Genomic DNA, 19,972 nt, shown 5'->3' with positions numbered 1-19,972 from the left:
ACTAATGATATCCTTTTTGATAAAATAAACATATGTATTATCTTAACGTAAATGAATGAATAAATACCTTAACAAGTTCATCTATCTGTATCTATCAAATCTATCTATCTATCTATCTATCTATCTATGTCTATCTATCTATCTATGGGAAGATCTAAGGATGTAGCAGGACGCCGTCAATGTTATATAGGTTACATATATATATATATATATATATATATATATATATATATATATATATATATATATATATATATATATATATATATATATATATATATATATACCGTTCACTGTGTGTGTGTACGAATTGCTTTGATCTTGATGAACCAAATGCTACATTACAGATTACTTCTGAGGATGAACTTCACCACATGGTACTTCAGAAATACCCTCAAAGGCTTTGGTTTATACCCACATCCTCCACCATCCCTGCTCCTTAAAGAATATCCTCTACGCTGTGACATCCCCCTGGTTACTTAAAGAATATCCTCAAGGCTGTGACATCCCACCTGGTTACTTAAAGAATATCCTCAAGGCTGTGACATCCCACCTGGTTACTTAAAGAATATCCTCTACGCTGTGACATTCCCCTGGTTACTTAAAGAATATCCTCAAGGCTGTGACATCCCACCTGGTTACTTAAAGAATATCCTCAAGGCTGTGACATCCCACCTGGTTACTTAAAGAATATCCTCTACGCTGTGACATCCCACCTGGTTACTTAAAGAATACCCTCTAGACTATGATGTACTAAACCCCCCTCGCCCCCTTGGTTCTTAAAGCCTTAGAAAATCCCCCTCCAGGTTGTAATGTACTACTCCTCTGTTCCTTGAAACTATAACAGCATAAAGGATGATGTGATGTACTCTTTAGTACTGGCAAAATACCCTATGGCTGTTATGTCGTCCCTGGTACTTTAGCAATACTCTCAAAACTAGTATGATGTGCCTCCTTGTAACGAAAGCTCACACCGAAGTCTCGGAAGCCAGTGTTTAGGATGCAAGATTATGACACTGAAGGTGGTGACATACCAGCAGGTATATCATACATATATATAAGACTTACATCTTATATCAACAGGTATCTTAGGGTTGTACTCGAAGCGAATGAGTCACTGGGTTTGCACTGCACTGATCAGCAGAGCGGCCGTAAGGAAATGCATACACTTGAAGGGCACCTCCAAAAAAGAAAAAAAAAAAAGATAAGAAAATTACATTCTATTATCTGTATCATTTTATATCATTCTTAATTAGATACTTTCGCTAAAGTTACAGGGATAAAGTGAAGCTGAAATAGACAATGTTTTCGACTTATCCACAGACCATCACAACGAGGCATTCTAGGGGGGTGCTTCCCCCCCTTCCTCCCTCCCCCAGATGACTCTCTCTCTTCCCCTCCCCCACATCCCCAGTAACCTCAAGGCCACCACTGCTGATACAGTGCTCTGCATACACTTTGTATTCATGGTGGATGGAATACAGCGTCTTACAGACTAACTACAGGTCGTACTTTTGGGCGATTATTGCTGTGAGTTCTGTGTCTCATTTGTGTCATAATTACATTCATTATGTCCATTCTTTTTAGATAGATGGCTCTCAATCATGGCGTTTGGAGCGCTCGTAAGAGACCACCACTGTGATGTCCCAGAGTTCGAAGCACTAGTAAGGGTGACGTCCCGAAGTCCGGAGCACTCGAAAGAGGCCATCATAGCGAAGCACTAGTAAGGCGAAGCGCTAGAAACAGGCCATCATGAGAAGCACTAGTAACAGGCCACCATAGTGAAGTACACTAGTAACAGGCCATCATTGTGAAGCACTAGTAACAGACCATTATAGCGAAGCATTTTGTAACAGGCCATCATAATGAAGTACACTAGTCACAGGCCATCATTGTGAAGCATTAGTAACAGACCATTATAGCGAAGCGCTGTCAGCATGTCATCATAGTGAAGCACTAGCAAGAGACCATTGTAGCGAAGCACTAATAGTAGGCCATCATAGTGAAGCACTAGTAACAGACCATCATAGCGAAGCACCAGCAAGAGACCATCATATCGAAGCATCATGAAAAGGCCATCATAGTGAAGCACTAGTGAGAGGCCATCATAGCGAAGCACCACACCATTAACAGGCCATCATAACGAAGCACTAATAACAAGGCATTACAGTGAGGCCATTTTAGCGCCATAGAATATATAAAGTTGATGACTCAAGACTCATAGAGCCACGGAATGAATTTTCCACACCATCCCTGATGCACCAAGCAGCCACAGGGTCTTAACAAGCTAACATCATTCACTCGTTTTGGGTTTCAAGTCCTTTTCTCGGACGCTGTGTCGACCAGTGAACTATATTCATGGAAGAACCTCAGATCCGAATCCTATAACAGATAATTGACTCATTTCCCCATCCTGGTGATATACATTAATTATCAATTATCTGAAAGAGCACCTAAGCCATGCTGATAATTCCCCTGCACAAGCAATGTTCGACAGGATGATCAAAATTTAGTATTAGAGGCATCTGTCGACATAGATTTATATGATCACTACGAACTCACAATACTTACAGTTGATCTTCATATACCATTTAAAAAAAATATCTCTGTTGTGATAACATTATGATAAAGCAATAGAGCGTCATAAGTGATGATAGGTAATCAACCAGAATATATATATATATATATATATATATATATATATATATATATATATATATATATATATATATATATATATATATATATATATATAAGATCATAGAGAAATGTATGTGATGAAAAAAGTTTTCAAGGTACTTTCTAACACGACCAATCGTTCAAGAGTTCAAAAAAGTTCAAGGGACAGTTGACCGCTCCTCCATGTAGTGGGTTAATGAACACTCCATGCAAGTTTCGTCAAGACCAGAAGCTACAGGGAGGGTGTGAACGCTCCGTGTTAAGTTCTAACCTGGACTTTTGAAGGCCCGGGGAATGGGGTGGGGGGAACGGGAATGGGAATGGGAATGAACTCTTCATACAGTACTTTGCGTTAGAATCAGAGGCTACGATGAGTGGAAGCGGCAGCTGTGCGCGTGAAGGTTCCACAAAGACTTTAGTAAGGTTCAGAGGTAAAGGGACGTGGCGGAGGGGGGCAGGGGAGATCTACGTAGGGCCATGGTTTACTCCGGGGTTCAATTAGGACGAGAGAGAAATGAAGGTTTAGACGACAGTGGGAGGGAAGCTACTGTTATCAACTACAAGAAAAAAACAATAAAAGACATGTGAATGATAAACACCTCCTTCGTATTGCTTTCTGTGGATCACAATCGCTCGAAGCCTCGTCATACATGTTTTCGCCGCTGCCACAGAAAATTCTGGTCTCTTCCCGCGAGTGAAATTTGGTCCACTATTTCCTTCCAAAATCGACCGTAGGAGGAGGATTCGAATGTATCTCTGGCGCGTTTGTCATGTTTCATTATATTTTGTGGTGTTGATCTTCCACACGACGAACTCGGTGTTAGGACGATAAGAGGAAGGTGGAAGACGTGTCTCATTCCCTCATAACATCGAACAGGAGTATAGCAAGGCTGGTTCACTCTCACATTTAGAAGCAGCCTCACCTCCTCAGCTTGGCCCGCCTCCTCACTTCGGCATCTTAAGAAATAGACAGCTGGGACGCGGGACATTTCCCACGTCTCTCTATGGAAAAGGAAGAATTTCTTGTTCCAAAAGAAAAGAAAAAGAAAAATAATGTCTTTCGATATATTCATGACTGGTTGTGATCCACTGCACCATCCAGTGTACATTCCTTCTTTATCTGGTTGTAATCCACTGCACCATCCAGTGTACGTTCCTTTATCTGGTTGTAATCCACTGCACCATCCAGCGTACGTTCCTTCTTTATCTGGTTGTGATCCACTGCACCATCTAGTGTACGTTCCTTCTTCTTTTTTCCCCTCCTTTTCTCATACCCTTCCTCTTGATTTGTAACAAATTTCACCACCTCTCTCCTCTGAGGCGGTCGGGTCTCGAGTGTTAACCATTTATCCAAGGGTGAGATCATAATCATCTCCCACCATCATCACATCTCCTCCCCCACCTCACCCTCCCTCAAGCTGTGGTGTGTTCGTCATCATCATCATCATCTTCTCCCGCAGGCTATGGTCATCTCCAACCAACCTTGCCTCCACACACTTGATGGTCAACATTATCCTTTCCTCAACCCATGAACTTTCTGACTACCCTCCCTTCCCTCAAGGTGTGATCTGTTCCACTACCCTTTCCACTAAGCTGTGATGCCTTTCTGCTATCATTTCTCTCGGCTGTTATCTTTTCCATCATCCAACTTCGATTTTCATTCATTCCATCAATCGTTCTCCAAGTTGCTGTGTTTTCTCTTATCTTTCCTTCAAGCTGTTATCAGTTTTCGTGTCTTTTTTTTCATCGGGTTTTCGATGATATTAATTATCCTGTTATCTTCCTTTATCCTGTTATCTTCCTTCATCCTGTTATCTTCCTTTATCCTGTTATCTTCCTTTATCCTGTTATCTCCCTTCATCCTGTTATCTTCCTTCATCCTGTTATCTTCCTTCATCCTGTTATCTTCCTTCATCCTGTTATCTTCCTTCATCCTGTTATCTTCATCATGTTATCTTCCTTCATCCTGTTATCTTCATCATGATATCTTCCTTCATCCTGTTATCTTCCTTCATCCTGTTATCTTCATCATGTTATCTTCCTTCATCCTGTTATCTTCATCCTGTTATCTTCCTTCATCCTGTTATCTTCCTCAACATCCACACCCCTAAGGCATATTCCTCAAGGCTGCCGGGCATCTTTCCCACACGACCGGAGTTGTGATCTTTCCCACAACCAGGGTTGTGATGTTGTGATCTTTCCCACACGACCGGAGTTGTGATGTTGTGATCTTTCCCACAACCAGGGTTGTGATGTTGTGATCTTTCCCACAACCAGGGTTGTGATGTTGTGATCTTTCCCACAACCAGGGTTGTGATGTTGTGATCTTTCCCACAACCAGGGTTGTGATGTTGTGATCTTTCCCACGACCGGAGTTGTGATGTTGTGATCTTTCCCACAACCAGGGTTGTGATGTTGTGATCTTTCCCACAACCAGGGTTGTGATGTTGTGATCTTTCCCACGACCGGAGTTGTGATGTTGTGATCCTTTCCCATCAACAGTCCTCCAGGTTGTGATCACTCCACAACTCTGTGATCTTGATCACCATGGTCACTCTGAGTTGTGATGGCTTCTGTGATGTTCCCTGCCACCCCATCCTTCTTCCCTCTATACTGTGATGTTCTCCATCGTTCCATCCTTCCATCACTGATGTTCTCCATCGTTCCATCATTTCCATCACTGATGTTCTCCATCGTCCCATCCTTCCATCAATGATGTTCTCCATCCTTCCATCCTTCCATCACTGATGTTCTCCATCGTTCCATCCTTCCATCAATGATGTTCTCCATCCTTCCATCCTTCCATCACTGATGTTCTCCATCCTTCCATCCTTCCATCACTGATGTTCTCCATCGTTCCGTCAGTTCCATCACTGATGTTCTCCATCCTTCCATCCTTCCATCACTGATGTTCTCCATCCTTCCATCCTTCCATCACTGATGTTCTCCATCGTTCCATCATTTCCATCACTGATGTTCTCCATCGTCCCATCCTTCCATCAATGATGTTCTCCATCCTTCCATCCTTCCATCACTGATGTTCTCCATCGTTCCATCCTTCCATCAATGATGTTCTCCATCCTTCCATCCTTCCATCACTGATGTTCTCCATCCTTCCATCCTTCCATCACTGATGTTCTCCATCGTTCCGTCAGTTCCATCACTGATGTTCTCCATCCTTCCATCCTTCCATCACTGATGTTCTCCATCGTTCCATCACCTCCATCAATCGCTCTCTTGGGCGTGTCCATCTCCATCCTTCTCCTCCTTCCATCCCTGGATAACCTTCCCTCGACCCTGTAATGAGTGATGCCTCATGAGAGAGAGAGAGAGAGAGAGAGAGAGAGAGAGAGAGAGAGAGAGAGAGAGAGAGAGAGAGAGAGAGAGAGAGAGAGAGAGAGAGAGAGAGAGAGAGAGAGAGAGAGAGAGATTTCCCCCCTAACCCAAGACCTTCTTCAGGAAAAGAACTATCTCTTTTGATGGGAAGGACAGGGGGGGAAAAAAAAAAATCCCCTTCTTTCCCATTGGACTAAACAGCATTCAGTACCACGTCTTATGAATGAATGAACAGACCAGGCTACTCCTGTGAGCTGGTACATACAGCACATTGTTGGTAGTAATGCCAGGAACTTATGTTGTGAAGGATCGAATCTTATTGTGTACTGATTTGGCGAGAAATGTTAAGGTCGTGATATACTTATTGTATGACACGTCTTATCTATCACAATGAAGTCTGCTGTGAATGATATATCATTATTATTATTATTATTATTATTATTATTATTATTATTATTATCATTATTGTTATTATTATTATTATTATTATTATTATTATCATTATTATTATCATTATTATTATTATTACTATTATTATTATTATCATCATTATCATTATCATTATTATCATCATCATCATTATTATTATTATTATTATCATTACCATTATTATTATTATTATTATTATTATTATTATTATCATTATTATTATTATTATTATCATTATTATTATTATTATCATTATTATTATTATCATAATTATTATTATCATTATTATTATCATTATTATTATTATGCCATGTCTCTTAAATTGTTGTTGCTATCACTGTTTTTATTTCTATAAAAATTGCTTCTGTGTAGAGACAATTGTTGAAGCTCAATTTTTTTTCTGTATGTATATCTCTTGCTTTTAATCAACATCATTACTTTTATGAAGTTTATCTTTGTTATACTTTTCAGTCAATTCTATATTAATCTATTCATGTATCTGTTTATTCATACATTTTGAACTGATAACCTTACTTATGTTCATATTCAGCGTATTGTAATGAAGTCTCCACTTCAGAGCTTACTCACTTAACGTTCAGTGGACATCTTACATTTACCTAGTGAGAGTAGGTGATAGAGACTCGCTCCTGAAAGTGTGTTGTGTTTACAGTGGTTGTGAGGTGGGTTGATGAGCGAAGGTTGGAAGCCACAAATCAAGCTGCGTATTGGGTATGCAGCTTACTTAATTCGTATTGGGTATGCAGCTTACTTAATTCGTATTGGGTATGCAGCTTACTTAATTCGTATTGGGTATGCAGCTTACATAATTCGTATTGGGTTTGCAGCTTACTTAATTCGTATTGGGTATGCAGCTTACATAATTCGTATTGGGTATGCAGCTTACATAATTCGTATTGGGTATGCAGCTTACATAATTCGTATTGGGTTTGCAGCTTACTTAATTCGTATTGGGTATGCAGCTTACATAATTCGTATTGGGTATGGGACTTCAAGCTGAATGGCACATGTATCAGCTAAGTTCAGCAGCTTTCTGGCTAAATGTGTCTTGAGGATTTAGCACTTTACATGGAAGCTTGTGTGTCTGTCTATCTATCTACCGTCAACTCCAGTTAGGGTAGGATTCATGTCCGTCCGTCATGACTCACGGTAAGATCGAAGTATTTGCTCATCAACCAGCTCGTTAAGGAGAACAGAAGTTGCTTTTTAGTCATAGTTTTATCACTGCTTTCATCCATGTTCATATATTAGCAGGGACCGCTAGGTGGCCGGACGAGCCAGCATACCGCTAGGTGGCGGGACGCGCCAGCATAACCCAGTGATGGGAAGAACCGCTAGGTGGCGGGACGCGCCAGCATAACCCAGTGATGGGAAGGATTAATTAATCCCCGTGTGTCGTGTTAGGATTTAAAAGGATTACAGTGAATCCTGAAATGTGGTGTATGATAACAGATGTTAGGGAGAAAATTCTATGATCTTACAACACTGTGTTAATGGTTTTATTACCATGAGATTTTAGTGAGTGTTGTGATATCCAAGTTGTGACGCAGGTACTTTATTGTTATTTGTTGTGGCTGTCATCTGCCTTACTTCAGCCTCCAGTCTGGTGCTTCTATCACCAACTGATGCACAGCTTTTCGTATTTTCCGTATTATCGTACTATTAAAATTTCCGTCTTGAGTATTCAGTGTTTCTGTAAATATTTCTGACAGGATTTTATTTACTTTTTATTCTATTTTCTGCCAGACTTTCATATCTGATTTAACAAGTCTTATCTTATGAGTGTCATTATAGATAGACCTTGCCACTATTTCGTGTGGTTTAACAATATATTTTTTCTTTAATGTTAGTTGAGACAGCATGGGTAATTGAGGCTCTGATCAAGGCCATCTCATTAACGATATATATATATATATATATATATATATATATATATATATATATATATATATATATATATATATATCCTAGATTGAGCCAGGTACCCATTTTATCGACGAACCCCTTCGGGTTGATGAACAGCTTGGTTGACCGTGGGCTGACTACCGCAACGAGGATTCGAACCTATACACTCGAGCCTGGGAGGCCTATGAATGCGTCACGGTCAGGAACGCTAACCGCTGCACCGCTAAACGCTACACCGCTAAACGCTACACCGCTAAACGCTACACAGTGTATATATGATACAGACGACATGTCATTTTACTATCTGTGTAACCTGGTTACTCTCGCGCACATGAAGCAGGCGCCTGCGCAACCATCACTAGTGATCATACTTGGAAGAAAGGATTGATATAGTTTACCTCAGGCTCACGCTGTCATGTTGAGTTGTCCACCTGATGAGTTATTTCTCCTGTCAACCACTTATTCTTCATCTTGCTGCTTTCGTTGTTGGTTCACACGCTGCATACTTCCTGCTGTGTTACTTGCTGTGTCTCAGCTTCGCAGCATTGCATAATAGCTCCTCCTCAGGTCCTAAATTTAAGCTTTCGTGACGATTCGTGCGGTGGTCATGTGTGTGTCAGTAATCTGCTACTTTCTGTGGTATATTTCCTCCTCCACAGCTTCCTCCATTCGCAGTAAGAAGATGGTGCACCTGGCCACGTAAGGGAGGGTGGAATAGCTAGAAATCCTGGTCTGGGCTCAACACCGAGAGAGAAAACGAGGAGGAAGACTGGATCATAAAGACCATCGATCATGTGCAGAGGGATTATAATGCAAAACGAAACATACCCTCAGCTGACCCAGACCCCAACCCTCATCCCTGACACATAGGCGACGTAGGAGGATCCTCATGGACGAGAACCTGAAGGAAGTGGTATTCAGAGGGATGTGGTCATCAGCGCTCTTCAGGTATCATTATTTGGGAGGTCAGTGCTGTAAACTGCTGCTGGGGAACGTTAAGTAAGTTGGTTTTCGTTGGGGCTCTGGTGTTAACACAAGAAGGTGGGTTGTATTGCACCCGCTTACCCTCCAGCTCTGACTTGACACCATCCACTCTTGCTCTTCAACCCTGAAACCATTCCCTCCACTCACACTCCTCACCTCGATGACTATCGAAGGTGATGTACAGCTAATATAGAGATCGAGTCAAAACCTTTCTTGTGGAGGAGACCTTTTCTCGATGAAGCTGTATGATGTCAGTGATATCGATCACTTTTTCTCAGAAGGCAATGCCCGAGTATACAGACTCAGGCATAACATTCCCGAATGGAAAAATGGAGAGCTTTGTTCTATGCCATTATCAACGTGTTCCACGGACAGGCCCGTGGTACAGACAGGCCCGTGGCACAGACAGACTCGTGGTACAGACAGGCTCGTGTTACAGACAGGCCCGTGGTACAGACAGGCCCGTGGTACAGACAGGCTCGTGGTACAGACAGGCCCGTGGTACAGACAGGCCCGTGGTACAGACAGGCTCGTGGTACAGACAGGCTCGTGGTACGAGAAGAGGCATTTAAGATGGTGGAAGGTGATCTGATCCACCTGTCAGTTATCATAATTTGGACACCATCATTGCTTAGTTCATCAAGGAGACTTGTACTTTTGCATCATAATCTTCCTTCCTTTGGTTCTTCTCTTTGTTTCATTAATCATCGAGTCGCGTCCTTGTGGACTGTTCCACTGCAATAGTCTTTGATAGAGGGACTTTCCTGCCTTAGCCTATCAACAACAACGTTCCTCAGGGGTGTGTCTTGTCGCCTACTCTCTCCCTTCTCCCTCTATGACTGACTGTCTCTATTAACCTTTTAACCCCATTCACTATCTGTGTTGATGATTCCACTTTACGCACCTCAACTCACCTTCGTTTCCCTCGCCCTTCTAATACTCTTTCTCCTTCTCGTACTGAACATATTTCCTCTCTCAGTTCGAGCTTGTCCATCATCTCAAAATTGGGAAGCAATAACTTGGCTAAATTTACCAGGACTATAAAGCAATGACTTACTATGTCTCTCTCTCTCTCTCTCTCTCTCACTCGTTTCCCTTCCTTCACATTCAGCACACCAAGATCTAACGCCGTTATCAATACAGACATATTGAGCAAACCATATCCTTCATTCTATCTTGAAGATCCCACATAATCAACGTCACAAGGTTTCCTTCCCAAAACTTGGTAGTGTTGTTCAGGTGCCGTAATGATATCTCTTTTGAGCAGTAATTTCATTCCTACAGGGTCTTATTCACCCTAGGATAGAGTACATACCCTGGGTGTCTCTTCGTCCATCTCCTTGTTAAAGAGAATGATATCATAAGCCTTTCTTCTCAGTACTTCTCCAGGCATCACCCACCTCTCCTCAACCATCCCTTACATCACTAATCTCCTGAGCTGTCTGTATGTGTCCCTGCCACCAAGGCTTGGCTGCTACTTCACTCAACCTCCGTGTGAAGACCCCGCTTCTCGAGGACTAACCCTTACGATACTTCTGTCTTTCCTCGAACAGCTTCGGTGTGGAACTGTCGTCCTCTTTACGTCTTATCCTCTTCCTATAACCTTTCTACCTCTAAGAACCAGGGCTATGAACACCCGTGGAGCACTAATTAATTTCTCTAGAAAGGAAATAAAGTCCAAGAGATAATCTTGATTCCAGTGCACTTAATCTCTCCTGTTTCCCTGTAAGGTGACACACGCAGGTAGACCAGCTCGTCTACCTTCGTTTATTGGCTGTGATGACGCAGGGAGACAAGAACGAGGTTCATCACTTGTCTTTGTTTGCTATAGACTAGAATTATTTAGAGACTGGAGGGCTCTCCTCCCACAAGACCATAGCATCTCTACACCATCTGTAACAGTGAGGTGTCGTCATTTCAAGTCCTCCTCTTCTGAAGTGTTCTGATGTTCCCCGTAGTGTGTAAGGCCCGTCTGAATCATCTTGCTTCTATCTAAATACGTGTCAGGTAAGAGGGACGTGACTATGTAGTCCTGTACCATCTACCTGCTTCTCCTCAAAGCACAGTAGGCCACAACGTCTATGTTTTTGAGACTCCGCTAACCTTTTGGACGCTGCCGTTGGCCTTCCATCTGTGTAGACGGTGGAAACAAGATGATGTCATCTACTTCACTAATGCATCTCAGATGGTAATGGTCACATCACGCTTTCGCGACGACGAGGCGAAGAGATATACCGATCCTGACCACGATTTGGCTCAAGACGAGTGACGAGGACTGAATTTAGATCAGGTAATCGCAAGTCCATTGCTTATAGAACAGGGACATTTACTGCTTGCTGGATGGGACCTTCTGGATGCTGATTGTAGCTTGATACAGAATGGTTGAGGCTGCCTTATCTATGATGGGTCTATCCTTGCTTCATTACTCCTGGATCACTATAGATGTGGACCTCTACAGCGGTCACCAAACGCTTGCCTCTCAGAGGACAATAGAGTCATATTCGCTTACGGTCCTCTGTCGGACCCCTGACAGTTTCTTAGAACCCTAGTTAACTGATGGCTGCCGTGGGGGGATGATAATGCTGGAGATATGATTCAGGACCTGGGACTACCTGCTCTAACAAAGTGTTTTACTAGTCAAATTGAGAGCCGCTCATCGAAGGGGTATATAGACGTTCTCGGGGTTTATATATACATTTTTGTCACTGCTGGGAGATAAAAGTAGGTTAGTCGTGGTTGTGAGGAAAAGCGAACGACTTCATGACCACGTCATTGATTCCTCTCATCAGTTCCCCATAAAATCTTCAACATTTCCCGAAAGATGGAATACTCGTCTATGGCTCCCGGCAGCCGTGGGTGCGCCCAATAAACCCCCTTGTTCTAAGTCACATGTAGGTAAACTACGGGTATTCTCCATGGCAATAGTCACCTCGCATTGCAATTACAACAGTTAAGAGAGGACAGACGACCTCACCTTAGCGCCTCACACAAGAGCGACATCAAACTGCCAGGAGGAACTTTGCAACATCTACGAAGGGTGCCGTGGTCTGGGGAACCATCCAGATTGCAATTTAAAGTGACAGTGTTAGGGTGAGGAAGAAGAACCAGTTGTTTTCTATTACAGTACAGGTGTGACTCTACAGTGATCATCTACGACATTTAAGTGTAAACAGTTGACTTCCAGGTGTCTGTAGTAGCCCACTTACCCAGGGGAAAGTAACTTTAAAAGGCACCAGGTAGCAGCCGCCCTGGGAAATAAAAAGAGAGATGAGCCACGTCCATACTTCATATGAGGAAGTGTCTTAAGAAAAATTTCATTGCGACATAGGAACACATCCATGGCTGGTCACAGCATGGTGGTGCAAACTGGAAATAAGAATATCATTGTGCAACGATATGCAGTGGATGACAATGGTCATTATTCTTAAAAGAATAAATGTATGGTATTCAAAATGGAACAATGATGATATTGTGAATTTTTGAAATTATAGATATTCAGATCCCTGGTGAATATATATATATATATATATATATATATATATATATATATATATATATATTGGATTGAAGCAAGGCATGTGAAGCGTCTGGGGTAAACCATGGAAAGCTGTGTAGGTATGTATATTTGCGTGTGTGGACGTGTGTATGTACATGTGTATGGGGGGGGGGGTTGGGCCATTTCTTTCGTCTGTTTCCTTGCGCTACCTCGCAAACGCGGGAGACAGCGACAAAGTATAAAAAAAAAAAAAAAAAAAAAAAAATATATATATATATATATATATATATATATATATATATATATATATATATATATATATATATATATATATATATATATATATATATATACTCAAAATTTCATCTCGACGTAGCAATGTGTGTTTGTAAGTCTTATAGGATCAGTGAGGTACTGATTCAGTGATCATTTCGTGTACACAAAAGACATTCTCATGAACTGACAATTGCTGAATGCATTCAGAACATTAAAGAGAGCATTGAATACATTGAGGACAAACTTTGATTGAGAGAAAAAAAATATCTATATACATTTACCGATGGCGTAACTAATATACATATAGGTTAATTTCAGTTTTGCTCCAACGTAAGTAACCTAGGGAGAAATGTAAACAAGGAACATCGGGGTTGTGTCACACCTACACTGTGTTTTTGCGGACTGGCGTTCAGAAAACTTTGCAATAGAGTTATAGTGCTATTTTTTTTTCCTTTCCATTTCGATCAACAAAATCGAGTTCATCGAACGTAAATTCGCGGACTCCAGTACCGTTTGAGTGGTAATAGTCACTGTATTTATCTTGTTACAAATGATTCTTCTATGTAATCTTTTTTTTTTTTTTTTTTTTTTTTTCCAAAAGAAGGAACAGAGAAGGGGCCAGGTGAGGATATTCCCTCAAAGGCCCAGTTCTCTGTTCTTAACGCTACCTCGCTAACGCGGGAAATGGCGAATAGTTTGAAAAAAAAAAAAAAAAAAAAAAAATATATATATATATATATATATATATATATATATATATATATATATATATATATATATATATATATATATATATATATATATATATATATATTTCAGTATTCTATATTTTCAAAATAAGGGTAAAATAAAAAACATATAATGTAGCTTTGGATCCTTTGCGCATGCACTGTGATACGTCACTTCCGCCTCTTTGGTCTCAGGCGCCAAAATGGAGCCTTGCGTTGAGTGCTCCCAGAACCATTTTGAATCATGGCCCATCATCGCTCCTGATGATTGATGCTCGATGTTTTTCGGGGCGACTCAAACTCATCATTTTTAACAATAGTTTCCCACGGTTTAGAGAGGTGTGTCTGTGGCAAAATGAATTCGATTTCGTTGTCATAAATGGGAATGGAAGGGGAAACTGCAGGACTGAAGCTACTGTCTGGCCGATGTGGCTCGAATGTACATGATTTTAATGGAACTTTCTCCCACATTAGCCATGTAATTTCATTTTTGTTGCTGTTCTGGGGGAATATCCTTCTTTCTTTAAGCTTTACATAAGCCCTTTCATATCTTGGTATATATGGTATATATGTAAAGTTATGTATGTTCTATTGTATGGATAACAGATATTCTATATTCACGTCACTGAATCTCTGACACATAACACATACATCTGGTTAACATTGTAATGGGATATCTAGGATCTTAGTCCTTATCATTTACGGTATAAAGAGTTGAACTGAATTGGGAACTTATCATCTTTTGGATTCTTATCTCTGATTCAATGATGGAAATGAGTTTCGCGAAGATAAAGGCCACTACTTTATCATAACAAAGTTTCAAAAGCACATAATATTCATTATGAAATATTGTTCAGTTAGCAGTGAAAGTTTCTACCGAAACTAAAACTCGTTTAGTCCAAATCTCTTTTCAATAGTTCATTGACATATTTCATTGACGGAATTTTCCTTTATTTTCGTTATATATGTAATGTAACATCAACTTTCCAGTTATCAGCCACTTTAACATACACGTAATACCTGCTGACACAATATATATATATATATATATATATATATATATATATATATATATATATATATATATATATATATATATATATATATATATATATATATATATATATACCAAGGGTAGGAACTGCAACAATATTTTCTTTCCTGGATTTAACAAGACCAGTATAAGTACTAAGGAAATCTGAGTGTCATTTCTCCTATCGTCTTCATCACTGAGGACGCACTTCGTCTGTCTGTTAAATAAAAGATAGATTATTAAAATTTCATGTATACTGATTCGAGAGTCATGCACACTACAGTAGCAATGATCATATACTTTTTGATTACAAAATGAAGTGCGACATTAAATCGCTTGCACATTGCAACGTGTTAGTGCTACAAGCACTAAGAACTACGACACGCATGATAACTACACAAAATGGTCATTATCACTCGTGTCGTTTCTACGATACGTTATGAAGTGGGTAGTTAAAAAATCGTACAAGCTAATACAGTAGAATTAGGGTTTCGAATTCCCTCCGCGTTATTTAGAATGATTAAGGAAGTAAATTGGTCTGCGGTGAGTTGGTGGCGAGAGAGGAAAAGAAAAGTGAGGGATCCCGTTACCCTACACGCTCGTCTGTCACCCACTCTCTCTGGGAGACGTGTTGTATGAAGACGCAACGTATGTCAGTGCATTGTCACCGACTTCTGCGATATATATGTATATATACATATATATATATATATATATATATATATATATATATATATATATATATATATATATATATATATATATATATACATATATATATATATATATATATATATATATATATATATATATATATATATATATATATATATATATATATAATCACAAGAAATGTGTGTGTGTGTGTGTGTGTGTGTGTGTGTGTGTGTGTGTGTGTAAACTCATAAAGAGATAGACATGAAATGAAAGAACATTTCCCCTCTGCATGGATCCTGTGAGCAGAGTAAATGATTCCCCTTAATAGGGCCAATACAGCCTCACTCCACTCCCGCTGACGACTTTAGCCCGCCCCTCCTCCTCCACCGTTTGGTGAGCCAGCATACACTGAGCACCGCCGCTCCCACAGCGTCTGGTGTCTCCAGGCATCCCGAACACTGGGATGCGATTATTGGGATTCGTTCCTATCCCTGAGGAAGAAGGGGTTAATGGGGAGAGGAGAGAGGCAACAAGGATGGGTTATATGTCCGGAGAATCTCTGACAATTATCCCCTGCTTTAAAGAATATATATATATATACATATATATATATATATATATATATATATATATACATATATATATATATATATATATATATATATATATATATATATATATATATATATATATATATATATATATATATATATATATATATATGTGTGTGTGTGTGTGTGTGTGTAGTTGATGCAGATTGTCTTGAAGTGTTAATCTGAGTTCTTTCAGTGGCCACACACACAGCGCGTCCATCACGTTCGGGTTGGGTGTACAACGAAGGATCATCTACGAGTTTGATCAGTAGTGTGTGTTCGTTGTAAAACACTCCATATTCTTAACAATGGACTTTTGAAGGGCACACTCCTGAAGTGAGGTCCACAAGTTTCGTAGTAATGAGATCTGCCTTGGGAAAGGTAGGTAGGGATAGATCGCGTGCGCTGTCTTCGTCACTGAAGTCACCTCTTCGTTCATAAGGCCCATTTGCAATTACCCTCATCTCATTTTCCCTGGAGACGAACCTTCCTATCCTGTGCTTGAGATATGACTGACTCTATTGTCTTTACCAGAGGGAACGAGAGACAGTATCCTTGGGTTCGATAAAGGCAACACTGTCGTCTCATTGTATTTAAGAAAGGTATTTCTCAATCTTTTCCCTTTAGCAAGATTTTCATATCAAGATTTCTTGAGGTTAGCATTTACTTCATATTCACGTGTAGATGACTTTCTTTCCGTCTCCATAGGTTTGCATTTACGTGTCCTTAGAGGAGCGAAGACCCCCTATGTTCTCTCATGTGAGGCGTCTGTCCAGATTTTGAGAGGGGACGGCGTCTTTGGAGGGAGGATATCCTGGAGATGAGAAGTTCCTCCTGACAGCAGACGCTTCTCCTGTAGATCTTCGCCGGCGGAAGAAAAAATCATATCACTGTACTTTGCAGGAAGGAACTAAGAGGCTAACTACCTGGGTTATGTAGGTTAAGCTTTGTCCTTGTTCAAGACACAGAATACTGTACGAAGTTAAGCTTCCCACAGATGCGTTCCAACTGATGCTTTGAGGCAGCTTTTGTCCAGCTAAACCTCAAGAGATTCCAGAGAAAGGGATAGGAACTCTTTTTGAGAATGACTCAAATGTCCTTTAAGAGCCAAATTCCAAGTCAAGAAAACGTTTAGAAACTTCCTTAGCGTCACTGGAACCTCGATGTCTTTAAAACAGTTTGGTTCCAGTGGGACTTGTAGCTTCCGCGGAGGATCCCCTTGTTCTTGTAGGTCGCACTTGGAAAATTAGTAAAGGAAAAGCGCACTTTAAAGCCACTATTCCTCCTCCGTTAGACCTTCTCCCTCAATCACATTGCTCGAAACGAAAGCCTTTCATGGGCTGAGATTTCGGTGTTGACTCTTCTCGTCCCTGCTGTGGCGTCACCAAGTTCTGGCACAAGTCATGTCGTATGTGCATCAAACAGAGTCCACACAAGAGTGACACGACGCCGCCCTGGGCCATGGAACACTGATATACCGAGCGTGGAACCTTCACCGTCCACCGCACGAGAGGATGCTTGTGTCAGGACTCTACTGGTCTACAGTGAGAGCCTCCAAGAGGAGGAACTCCACCTCACTATACCAGGGAGGAGGGAGATGTAACCATGAGAGGAAGATTCCCGTAGCACAGAATCCGTAGAGAGTGAGAAGTGGTAAAGTTTCCAGAGGGGAAGAAAAGGAGAATATTGAGGAAGTTCCAGGATAGACTCCAGGTCGAGCAGGAAGTGAAACCGTTTCTCAACGGGAGAGACGTGCATGATCCCGAGACAGAGGCCCACCTGGAAGAAGAGGAAGAAAGAAGCACTGTCTTCGACTAAGGAAGAGTTTGGAAGACCTCGTCTGGTATATAGATAACCAAGCAGAGAAATACGTCAGCTACTCAAATGAACCATTCTCCAACCCTTCACTGGTTTACTGAACCTATGCTAATAATCTTCACTGCTTCACTGAAGATTTGCTACGAACCTTCACTGGTTCACTGAACCTTTGCTACGAACTGGTTCACTGAACCAACACTCTGCTCGGTCATGATGTTCGCCACACAAAAGCCTCAAAAACATAACTCGAATCTTCAACTAATATACAGATTCTGAAGAACGTGAAAGTGTGAGGACTTCTAGTCCTCAAACACACGCCTGTCCCTCTGTGGCTAGCGAGCAACGAGAGAAACCACAGGAAAAACCCGGACCTCACCAATACGAGAGATCATCCTTGAGGGAGAAGTGAACAGAGTATGGCACCTCCTAGCAACTGGAGTGAGTGGCAATCCCTCATTATAATGGTGGGTTCTGTCGTGGCTGGAGATGCTCACTCACTGCACAGTGGCCCTCCAGACGTGGGGAATGAGAGCCCAAGGCCACCACCAACCCCAGGGCTGGAGGGAATAAGGCCGTGTAGCCCCCACTACGGAAGTCAGGACTGTGATCTTAATTACAGCGCTCGCACGAAGAAACAGAGAGAGAGAGAGAGAGAGAGAGAGAGAGAGAGAGAGAGAGAGAGAGAGAGAGAGAGAGAGAGAGAGAGAGAGAGAGAGATTGTGACTTTGTGTAAGACAATTTCTTTAGCTTAGACTTCTGGTTTGCCCTCAACCGTGGGGTTCTCATGACGCTGTGTGATTACTGTCATGCTACTGTCTTATATATATCTTTTTTTTCTTTTATCTGTTTCACAGTCCACGATTGTCGACATGTAGAATGGTGATGATAGTGGACCAGTGGGGGGAGAGGACCACGTGTGAAGAAGTGTATTGATGTGTATTTGCTTTCGTGTGCCATAGGAAACTGCACCTTAGGCATGAGGGGGGTTTTATGATTTGTTGAATACATCTTTGTAGTATTAGAGAGGATGGATGGTGTCCAGAACCTAGACGAGAAAGCTTAACTCGTACATGCCTGGGGGTGTGTAGTTTCAGATGGTTGTATGTCTAGCGGAGTGAATTGGAGGCTTGGTTGAGGAAGGGCGGTTGTTTGATGCTTTCTGGGTCATTACAGTTAAGATATGTTTTGTTAATGGTCTGCTTTGTTAAGGGAGGAGGGGCCTGATTGTGTGATGGTAAGCTTTATATTTCTGCTTATTGGTTGACGGTTGAATGTGAATAGGTCTATTACAGGTGCAAAGAAAATGGGTTTTAGGGATGTTAAGGCGGCTTATACTGGAAGATTTTTATATTTGAGTAGGTATTGAATATTTGTCGTTGCTAAGCAGCTAATGACTACAATCAATGTTCTATTTTGTGACTTGCAGTTTTAATGTTAACTTTCGAAAAGATGGATGACCACATAGGTGAGGCGTAGTTTAGGGTGGAGCGGATAAGTCGTTCGCACAGGACACCAAGGGAATGTATCTCTGGTCCAGAATTGGTTTGTGTATAACTGCTGATGTGTGGGGAGTGAATTTCATGTACGTTGCGCGTGATTCCTTGTTTGGTCGGTGATATATATATATATATATATATATATATATATATATATATATATATATATATATATATATATATATATATATATATATATATATATATATATATATATATATATATATATATATAATTTCTGTAAACGTATAAATGCCTACACATAAACACAGTTTCTACTGGGATGTACAGTCGTGTAATCTACTGGTGTAACGTGAACCACTACGACACTAGATCAATTGCCATAAGCCCTAAACTTCCTACCATATGTCGTACAGTTTTAGTGACAAATATTCATTAATTTTCTTCTTATGTTTAAGTCTACTAGTCAATATGTAATTCACTTGTTAAAAAAAAAATAACAAATCATTAAATGTATTTTGAGTGCAAGGCAAAAATATATTTCTGACATATCATTGATGAAT

At 40.7% G+C, this 19,972-nt stretch overlaps 1 protein-coding gene across 10 annotated transcripts in view; it reads right to left on the bottom strand.

The window, feature by feature from the left end:
- Positions 1-19,972, bottom strand: part of Shal (Potassium voltage-gated channel protein Shal) — a 468,140-nt gene that overhangs the window by 19,700 nt on the left and 428,468 nt on the right. For 2 of the 10 annotated variants that reach the window (XR_011714479.1, XM_071676892.1), the window contains one exon: positions 12,558-12,599. The exons of 6 other annotated variants lie outside the window; for them this stretch is intronic. Coding sequence is in view for 2 of the 4 variants with exons in the window: in XM_071676892.1 (XP_071532993.1) it covers positions 12,558-12,599 (42 nt within the window). In the remaining 2 variants the exon portion in view is untranslated. Of the gene's footprint in view, positions 1-5,751; positions 5,977-12,557; positions 12,600-19,972 lie in introns of those variants that run through there. 2 more of the 10 variants (XM_071676907.1, XM_071676933.1) reach the window with 2 other exon arrangements.

This window comes from Panulirus ornatus, chromosome 2, assembly GCF_036320965.1.
Source record: "Panulirus ornatus isolate Po-2019 chromosome 2, ASM3632096v1, whole genome shotgun sequence".
NCBI classification, from domain to species: domain Eukaryota; kingdom Metazoa; phylum Arthropoda; class Malacostraca; order Decapoda; family Palinuridae; genus Panulirus; species Panulirus ornatus.
Note: the sequence above shows the minus strand (reverse complement) of the source record. Positions and strands in the feature narration are given on the sequence as shown.